Genomic DNA, 10,076 nt, shown 5'->3' on the forward strand with positions numbered 1-10,076 from the left:
ATCAACATACGTGTGTTTATTGGGTAATCTACAACAGATTCTACCTGTAGAGAGATGCATGTTTGATGGTGGGAGCTGATTAAGGAGTCTTACCTTGTGTGCAGTGCGGAAATAGATGCTCTTGTCCGCCCCACAGCTGATCATCCTCACCTTGTTGTCATTGGCTGAAAAACAAAGACGAATATTTTATGACTTTTTTTTTTTACAGTCCACATTCAGTGTGCTACTACTAGTATTTTTCTACAATCTAAGGAAAAGTCTAAAGACACAGAAGATTTTAAAAAGCATAGACTAAATTAATCCAAATTTAAAATCAAGGGCAGGAACTGATGCAAATATGCAAATATGCAAATAGAGAGAGAGAGAGAGAGAGAGAGAGAGAGAGAGAAAGAAAACAAAGTGCAACAAATAAAGTACACAACAAAGCGCAGACAAAGCTCCAACTAACACATGTATAGTTGTCATCTATTATCTAAACAAGCAGAGCTGTAAGGGAAATAAAAGAGTGGGACTGAATGGAGATGAAAGCGAGGATTAAGCACAGATTAGCTGTCAGATGTTGCCAGTGTCTCAAGTGTCTCACCAGCAAAGCGGACGGCTGTTATGGATGAAGAGTGCTCGTCAAGTGTCTGCACCAGACTGTAGTCAGCCTCAGCATCCAAGACATGGATCAGACGGTCCCTGCTAGCTGTGGCCAGCAGCTTCAGACCTGACAGGAATAAGACAACTTAATCACATAATCGTATACACTGTCAACGCACAAATGTTCTTCAAGCGCACCATCCTTATAATCTCACACACACACACACACACACACACACACACACACACACACACACACACACACACACACACACACACACACACACACACACACACACACACACACACACACACACACACACACACACACACACACACACACATACTGACCTGTTTCTGGTTTACTGTATTCAAGACAGAGGATCTCAGCATCATGGGCCTCCACCTTCAGAATCTCCACCAGGCCACTGAGGTCGTAAACCCTGTACAGTATAAATTAAGACGTTTCTTTAGGATAGAGGTCACCCAAGTTAGTCATCAGTCTCAGTTAAAGCCTTCTGGTCCTACCTCAGCATCCCATTGCGATCTCCAGATGCCAGGTGTTTTCCGTCTGGACTGACACAGATGGTCCTGATGCCGGTCCTGCTTTCTGCTGTCTGTCCATCTCCTGTTTTGTCGACATTCATATTCGTCAAACATTCTGGATCCAGCAAGGCACTAGTGTTTCCGTCTATGTAGATGATATTCAGGAGATCCTGCAAAGCGACGACGGACAGAGAAACAACCCATCACAGGGAGAATTTGCGCTTCTGAAATGTTAACATTTTTCTTTCGTACGACATGAAGACATACAGACATTGACGCCAAACTCACACTGCTGAGGATGTTCTGAGAATGAACACGAGTTGTCCAATCGTCCATGCGCCACAGTCTGATGGTGTTATCGGCTGAGCAACTAAGGAATGCTCCTGATGACAGGCTGGCACCAAATTTCCCAGGAACATCTGGGAACATCTGAGGAAGGACGAGGGAGGGGTTAAGTTGGGTATGGGTCCAGGGAATATAAATATGTGGAATTCCAATACTATTATATACTAGGAATATACTGTTTATGCAATGTAAGTACCAATGACAAAATATAATAATATCTTTCTATAAGGGTGTGTCCTAAATTGGTCCTGAGTTCAGTAGAGAGGTGAACTGCCCAAAGCGGCCCACTGGGGTGGTATTGATTAATCCCCCAATGTTCACCGAATCAGCAGCCCAGTTGACATTAATTCCCCCCCCCCCCATTTTATAATTATTAACTACACACTGAATCAGGGGCTGGTTTGGAACCCACTGCATGTGTCACTGTGGTTAAAGGGGTGTGCTGTTTACCTCCAGGTCCCCGACACAGGCAGCATGGAAGAGGGCAGAGTGCACCTTCCCCACCCTGTTGACATCTCTCACATCCCACACATACACACTGTGGTCATTATACACACAGCTGAGCCACTGGCCGACAGGGTCATAGGTAACAGCAATAGCGTCTGGGTAGCGGGCGTCCGTCTTGGTGGAAAACAGGTGGCTGATGGGAAAGAGGTTGGAGAACATTTAAAAGATCATGGAATAACAGCAACAGATGTTTTTCCTAATCAGTAATTTTGTTCATAAACACAGTATCGAAATTGCCAAAGGTATGCCTGCTGAATCATAAAGAAATCAGAACAGTAGTCTACTGCTGTTGTTATGTGCTACAGTTTAGTAACTTAAAATGAGCTTAAAATACTGCACTACTTAAAGTACCACAAAATCTGCTATTGATTTTGACTCTTGCTCTAGCTCGAAACATTTAGAAGTTATTTAGGCTGTGAAACGGAGCCACTTGAAACAGGCACCATGCATTGAGAGCATTTGATCCTGCGGTGGATCCCTGCCAAGGAGAGGCTGTGTTACTACTGAGCACTTCCTCACCTTGCCTCTGTGATGGCCGAGACGTCAGAGCCGAGGGGGTGCGGCCGCGGCAACGTGCAGACGAAGTGAAGGTCCGCGGGGCTGAAGGCTCGCACCGTTCCGTCAGCACAGCCACAGAAGATCATATCCTCAGACAGAGACAGAGCCAGGGCCACGCCCGTCTGCAAGGCAGGACACGACATAAGAGGCACAGCATTTCACAGCTCTATCGTTTACAGGTGACTATGTACTGCAAGGGACATCTGTCCACAATTGTTATGGTTAACAAAAAGGTAGGTAAACTAATAGTGACCTCCGGTAAAAATCAACAACATGAAGAGAAATCAACATCAGTTTCATGATTTAGTGCAGGTGAGTCCACAACAGCCCTGCATGTCAGTAATGATACAGGTTACAGAAGGTTGCAGTGGGAACTAAATGCGTCCTTATTGGAATACTTCCAAACATCTCCTGTACTTGTCCTCGTCCCTGTTACTAATCCCTCTTTGATCCTCTGACAGAAGGCAGGAGCAGGACTCACACAGCTTCCCCTTCACTTCTTAAATTAAACACCACAGCTGGCCACCGACCATGAGCACTAGTGGTTGTACAGCACTCAGTAATGGATACACAAACATACTGTAGACAATGTAAAAGTAACACGGTAAAGGTAAATTAGGTGAGTGAAATATCCCATTCATGGCGTAGACACCTACTGAATCAATAAAGAACAAAATGCATATTTTATAAAAAAAACAGTATAGCGTAACATTCAAAGTTGGAAATCTGCAATTAATGCAATGAAGCTACTTCGTTTTCAAACCATGCTTATCAATATGCAAGAGCAAATAGATGTAACCATCCACACTGCCCTCTCCCACTTAGAGCTGGGCGATATGGAGAAAATCAAATCTCACAATATTTTCGACCAAATACCTCGATATCGATGTTGCGGCGATATTGTAGGGTTGACAATTGGTGCTTTAGCAAAAACATTTATACAATAGGTTTTTGATAAATAATCATGTGGATATAATGAGTGGGTAAAGGCAAATAATAGGACAGCTAGAACAGCCTGGTAAGTCTGGAAAATGACATCACTTTACTGTAACGTAGCCTTTAAAACCAGGAAAAGACAACACCAAAATCTAAGACGAATATCTAGTCTCATACCACGATATCGGTATAATATTGATGTTTTGCCCAGCCCTATTCCCACCTGGACCAGAGGAACACATATGTGAGAAATGCTGTTCTAGACTATAGTTCAACATTCAACACCATTGTGCTCTCCAAGCTTGTCATCCATCTTAGAGACCTGGGGAACCAAACCCCCCCTCTGGGACTGGATCCTGAGCTTCCTGATGGGCTGACCCCAGGATGTGCCGATAGGTGTCACCGCATCCTCCACCCTGACTCTCAGCCCCGGGCCCCCAGGGCTGTTTGCTCAGCCCTCTCCTGTACTCCCTGTTCACGCCCGACTGCGTGGCCACAAACAGCTCCAACACCGTCACCAGGTCTGCTGATGACGCTACAGTCATTGGCCTGGTCACCGACGGCGACAAGACAGCCTACAGAGAAAAGGTCAGAGCCCTGACATCCTGGTGCCAGGATAACAACCTCCATCTCAATGTTAAATTAAGGAGCTGGGGCGCCCTGGTAGCTCACCTGGTAGCTCACCTGGTAGCGCCCCATGTACACAGGCTCAGTCCTTACCAAAGTGGCCGCAGGTTTAATTTCCGACTGGGCCCTTTGCTGCATATCATTCCCCTCTCTCTCTGTCCCCTTTCCTGTCTTCAGCTGTCCTGTCAATTAAAGGCCTAAAATGCCCCAAAAATAATCTTAAAAAAAAAAAAAAAAACTAAGGAGCTGAGCAGTTTAACTTGCATGATTTTCCTTTTTATAGATATTTAATGAGCATTGATGGAGGGTGCCTGAGGCCTACGATTTTCCAACGACTGCTTCTCTGTAATTAACATGATAAGAATAAAGAACTTGAACTTGCTGGACACTTCCTGTGACTCACTCACCCGTAGGTCCACCCACTTGTCCAGCATCCTCTTGCTGTTAAACTCGCACAGCAGGCCGGAGGAGGTGATGCAGAAAGTGGAGTCAGATGTAGAGCCCCGTCCACAGGCCACATCACAGAAGAAGTTGTTCCTCAGCTCCCCCAGCAGCCCGGAGCGGCCCAGCAGGGGGACAGGAGCACTGGCCTAAATACCACAGAGGGTGAGGGTTAGCTAATAAGGACCAGACTGAAGTGGTTAAAGCAGAATATTGGTTTCATTTCAACTTAAAATTCTGTGTATGTCTACATTACATCCCCATCCAGTCTTTTTATAACGTGTACATGGGTGTAGTTTAAGATCTTCCGTTTTAAAAGTAGAATTTCTTGGTGTAAAAAATAACACACAACAAAGAAAAGCCAAATATGAAGCCATGGATTTTACAATAAAATGTGTAACTTGTTTTAAAAAATTCATTTCTTTATTTAAGTGTTTCTTTATTTGATTACGCAGTAAGCAGTAGTGAAATTGTGAAAACAACTGTGTGAAATTCGCAAATGTGTGTTCTGCGCTCTGGAACAATTAAATCAAAATGAAATAGGAACTGTGACAAAACCAAACTCCCACTCAACTCTGATAGTTTTTATATCTTGGACCATTTTCAAAGCAATGAAATTTTCTCATACAGTATAAAAATGCTTGGTAGAAAAATTATTTTTCTAAAGGTAGAAAAAGGACTCCAACTCCAAGCAGTACTAAAGCAAAAGGAAGGTTGCAACCTACATGATTGACACAACTTCATAAAAGACACACCAACATTCTCCTCTAATACCTTGCTGGCCTTGCAGTGGTCCAGATACCAGAACTTGACATGTCTGTTCCCCACAGTTACAAAGTAGGAGCTGTCCTCAGAGAAAGACACACCTGTCACCTTACTGGACACCTTGTTGGCAGCCACAACGATATTTTTCTGTAAGAGAACAATACAACAATACATGTTAAATACAGAGCATTCTGTGAGCTTAACCACATGTTGATTTACTACAAAATAGAAATAGAATAGAAAATCTGCTTACAAAATATAGGAAATATTCGATAGGATAGAACAACATCATGTCATTCTGCTCAATAAAACATCACATTCCTTATTAATTTCACTTGTTTTCATTTTAAACAAATTGTATATCTGAATACAATACACATTTTCTAAAGGCTCAGTCTGCCACTTAAAAAAAAAAAATAATTCCAGTGCTGGTTCCATGGTATCAGAATTTTGGATAGTCATCATGGAAACATGAATTAGTCATGTGACAAGGGCTAGGAAGATTGGCAGAACAGGCAGCCAAGTAACAGTACTCTGATCCAATGGAAATCACAATTGTCAGATTGACAGCACTCTAGCCCAATGGATTGGAGGGGGGGCACCAGAAGGAATCATAACTCATGGGGGGGCATACCCCCTTCTAGCCCCACCCCTGGTGAAAGATAGAAGCTAAATGCCTTCTTGCTTGCACCAATATGACAAACAGAATTGGGTTATTAGGCGTACCTTCCACGCACAGACATTGACCATCATGTCATGCTGGTTTCCCACGCTGACAACGTATTTGCTGTTGGGGGAGAAAGCCACGCAAGAGATGCCGTATTTGTGCTTCTGGAGCTCCGCCACCTGTCTCCGTTCTGCCACGTCCCACAGTCTCACCGCTGGCAGGTGACCGCTCTGGTAAACGGGACATTGGGATGTGAGGATTGAGAGAAAATAGTTGATTACTACTGAAGACAAGGCTCATTCCTATGTCTCATCTCTATGTTGTGTTTGTTTTTTCTGTCTTTCAATCCACTGCTACAACACAGAGTAGTCACCTGTCAGTCCAGTCTATCCAGCTCTCTAAGAGATTATCCTCTCCGTCCTCTGACCTCTGCTTACTGTAAACACTTACTAGTCCCTCGACCTGTTCTCATTATTCTCTTTCAGGGATCATAAGGTCAGCAGGCTATTTGTGTGGCCTCTTATTTTAATACGGCAGAACACCCTTTCAAAGGCCAGAGTTAACAGGAGAGAGTAAAGGCAGCCTGAAGGAAATGGATGACATTTAACTTAATACTGAGCTGCATACAAAGCAGACCGAAAGAAAGACGTATTAACAATATATGCATGTCTGTCTGCCCAACTGTCCTTGATGTAAATTAGCTCCTGTTTGGTGAATGAGTGTGTGAGGGACGTTTCTTATCAGATGCTCTCAGCTTTGGTTACTGACTGACTATAATATTTTGCTTGGAAGATTGACCTGTATATTTAGTAGTTTAATACAAATAATATGTTTAATACAAATAATATGTTTAATACAAATAATATTATTTGTTAATACAAATAATATGTAATATGTTTAATACAAATAATATGTAATAAATAAATTTGGCATTTGGTTTCTTTTAAATGGCAGCAAAACAGCCTACCAATGTTCTCATCGCATTTGGTCTTGTGAACTTTGGTCTCTACCGTCATGATTAAGATAGTTGAGTTGTGTTGCGGCAAACACTGTAACTACAACATAACTGCAGATGCTTGCCTGACACATTACAGTGGAACATGACATGAGGGAACTCAGTCTTGAGACTTCCACATTAAAATGCCTGCATGATCACCCTTAGCAAAGAATAAGTCAGATGGACAGTAAGACTCACCTCTCCTGTAACCAAGTACTTGCCATCGGGGGAGAAGCACAGAGCTGTGATGGTCTTTCTGTGAAAAGTGAGAGAAATAGAGAAAGACAGCTCAGTGTGACTCATGTTTAGATTGTTTTGACAATGTTTAACATTTGACTCCTGTTTAACATTAAATGCATATTGTATTTGGTTTCAACTCACCTGGACGTGTTGATAATGTGGTGCTGTCTGTTCTTTTTGGGATTCAGCAAAACTACGACACACCTACACAAGGAAAATATAATCATAATTCACCATGATATAATACAATAATGCATTTGACCTAAAGCATAAACTCATGTTTTGATAAAGTAGCATGGGAAAACTACAAGACACCGAACTGTGTGAAGTGTATGTCATTTTGCCCACCGCCTGAGATTCATCCACTTTATTGTAATTCTTTTCCATATTCAAATAATCCAGCCATAACCACATTGTTTCCCGCTAACAAAACTTCCTCTTCATGTTTGAGAGCACCAGGTCTTAAACAGTACCAGGAAACTGCATTCCCGGTACAACAGCTTGTTCAGATTTAGCCACCAAGCACTGAGACTAGAGGTGGATTGCCAGACAGTGCACAATTTGGGAAGAAAAAAAAAAAAAAAAAAAAAAAAAAAAAAAAAAAAAAAAAAAAAAAAAAAAAAAAAAAAAAAAAAAAAAAAAAAAAAAAAAAAAAAAAAAAAAAAAAAAAAAAAAAAAAAAAAAACCCCCCCCACAATGCCCACACACAAACAGACATTGCTTTCTCCCAGACCAAAACATACATTCTACAACAACATTTAAAAACCTTGCTACTTTAATTAAATACGCTTAGTCCATTAATACACTTTGTCCGCATTATACATTTCCTTCTTTGAGAACAACACAATAAGAAACAATAACGTGTTACACTGTTTCAGTTACAGCATGTGCTTAACAGTCTGCTTTCATCCTGGTGCAGCAGCTCTGAGGCCCGAGCATCGCCACTTTAGATCTAAATCCTCCAACCTGCAGCTCACATTTCTCTTATTCTGCACTGAGCACAGTAACACAGACAGTTTCACTGTTTGCACAGAATTAATAATACTACACAACACATCAGTGAGAGAGTCAAAGGAAGCCTCCCTGAGGAGAGGATAAAAAGAAGCGTTGGGGTTTTCGCAATGAGAAAGCCCACATAGCTCTACTCTTCAGTTCCTCTGAGATAGTGCAGAGATAAAACACATTTGCAAACTAAACGCCTGTGTGAGGTAGATATGATGAGGAAGCATGGAGTATTGATAAGTCAAAGGTCAGATGTCGAGATAAGGATGCAGAAATGGTCTCACTTACCCTGCAGGGTAGGCCACTCGTCCAGATCGGGGGTCACAGGCCAGACCACTGTTTCCTGAAGCTGTGATTCCTAGCACCTTCTCCAAAGTCACCTGGAGAGACACAAAGGAGGGATTTTTTTTTTGAGGGACTTTTTTTGTTTGTTCAAGGATTTTTACTCTCAGAAATAAGTTAAGGTGGAGTTGTTGATGGAGGGATATATACTGAACTCAAAGTAGCAGTTATGTAACTAAGCACCTTCAGTCTGTTTTTCAAAGAGAGAAATAGACATGCTTGGTTGTAACATGTGAGGAGGATGGATATAAGGCTGAAATGTGTCCAGTGTTCAAATAATCTAATGAGCTGTTATCTCCAAAACACAACATTCATGTCACATTTACATAAAAAAACAAAACAATGATCTCCCTGGAATGTGATGATTCCGACTTATGAAATCAAAATGTATCACAAATAATATTATTTCATCTTTTGGGTGTAAGAGATTTAAAAACAATGTAAAAGATCAGGTTTAACCTAATCATTTAACAAAAGAGGTGACAGTAGGGTTGGCAAGACATGCTGTCTTTGTCTTGGGAATTATATAACAAATTCAATTAGATTAGCATTTTTGTACCTGAGTCTACAGTGTCCTACTAACACATATGAATATACGAAATATGAATAGCGAATCATAAAAAGCATGATCAGGCAATGTCAGGCAATCAGAAACACAGTCTCAACTCAACTACTGTGAACTTAAGGTTTTCTTTAGTAAGTTACTCTCATAATAGAATATCACTTTCTAATGAAGCTCTTTTTATTAAAAGTTTCTAAGTTGGAACAAATGGCCCTATTAATGATTCATAAATCATTAGTCTTAATAGATGATTTTCCATAAGATTCATGGAAAATCCATAAGATTTTGGGATGTGAAAAATCCATTTTTCTGGCGTTTATACTTTCTTTTTCTGTAATGCAGTCATAAATATTAGTTAACCATTAATAAATACATAATAAAGTTATATTTTCGGTCCAAACAGTCCAACCACTCAAAGGAATATTTTACAAACTATATCCCCACCCAAAAGTTATAACTAATCTCTAAAGACTTCATTAGGCTACATGACTGCTGTGCTTTTACTCAGAAACTAAACCTGCTTTACTTTTAAAGCGGGATATGTGGACAAATACCTTGCTGGTGAGACTCTCTTTCCTGTTCTTTTTGTGCTTGGTTGATGGAGAACGCAGCAAATTCCTGAGGCGACTTTTAATCGTGAAGCCATCACCGGACATTTTGTGGCACCGCTCGGAGAACTGCTGACCATCCACTGTGACAAGCCACCGGCCAAGAGTGTGCATGCAGGGCTGAAGAAGCGAATATGAAGCCTGATCCCGCCACCAAACACACACTAGAGAGGTTTACAAACTCGGACAGTGTTCCTGCTGCCGGGACATGTGGACGTTAATCTCTTGAGTGGGTTACTGTTCTCCTCTCGGTCTGCGGCCGCCTGTCGCTTCACGTGAAGCGCTTCTCCTGCAGCTTCCCACCACTTCTGGACTGATGTCGCCTTGTACAACGCTGAATTTGCACTGACA

At 41.6% G+C, this 10,076-nt stretch overlaps 1 protein-coding gene across 5 annotated transcripts in view; it reads right to left on the bottom strand.

The window, feature by feature from the left end:
- Positions 1-10,069, bottom strand: part of LOC120547016 (mitogen-activated protein kinase-binding protein 1-like) — a 23,752-nt gene extending 13,683 nt beyond the window's left edge. For all 5 annotated transcript variants that reach the window (XM_039782360.1, XM_039782357.1, XM_039782358.1 and 2 more), the window contains exons 1-14: positions 9,672-10,069; positions 8,502-8,593; positions 7,353-7,415; positions 7,170-7,227; positions 6,034-6,204; positions 5,317-5,454; positions 4,509-4,691; positions 2,500-2,660; positions 1,924-2,113; positions 1,417-1,557; positions 1,111-1,298; positions 934-1,025; positions 584-709; positions 94-164 (exon numbers count right to left, since the gene is read on the bottom strand). In XM_039782360.1, the coding sequence (XP_039638294.1) occupies positions 94-164; positions 584-709; positions 934-1,025; positions 1,111-1,298; positions 1,417-1,557; positions 1,924-2,113; positions 2,500-2,660; positions 4,509-4,691; positions 5,317-5,454; positions 6,034-6,204; positions 7,170-7,227; positions 7,353-7,415; positions 8,502-8,593; positions 9,672-9,839 (1,842 nt within the window). In that variant the 5' untranslated portion in view covers positions 9,840-10,069. The remainder of the gene's footprint in view (positions 1-93; positions 165-583; positions 710-933; positions 1,026-1,110; positions 1,299-1,416; positions 1,558-1,923; positions 2,114-2,499; positions 2,661-4,508; positions 4,692-5,316; positions 5,455-6,033; positions 6,205-7,169; positions 7,228-7,352; positions 7,416-8,501; positions 8,594-9,671) is intronic.
- Positions 10,070-10,076: the final 7 nt, after the last annotated feature.

Source organism: Perca fluviatilis, chromosome 18, assembly GCF_010015445.1.
Source record: "Perca fluviatilis chromosome 18, GENO_Pfluv_1.0, whole genome shotgun sequence".
NCBI lineage: Eukaryota > Metazoa > Chordata > Actinopteri > Perciformes > Percidae > Perca > Perca fluviatilis.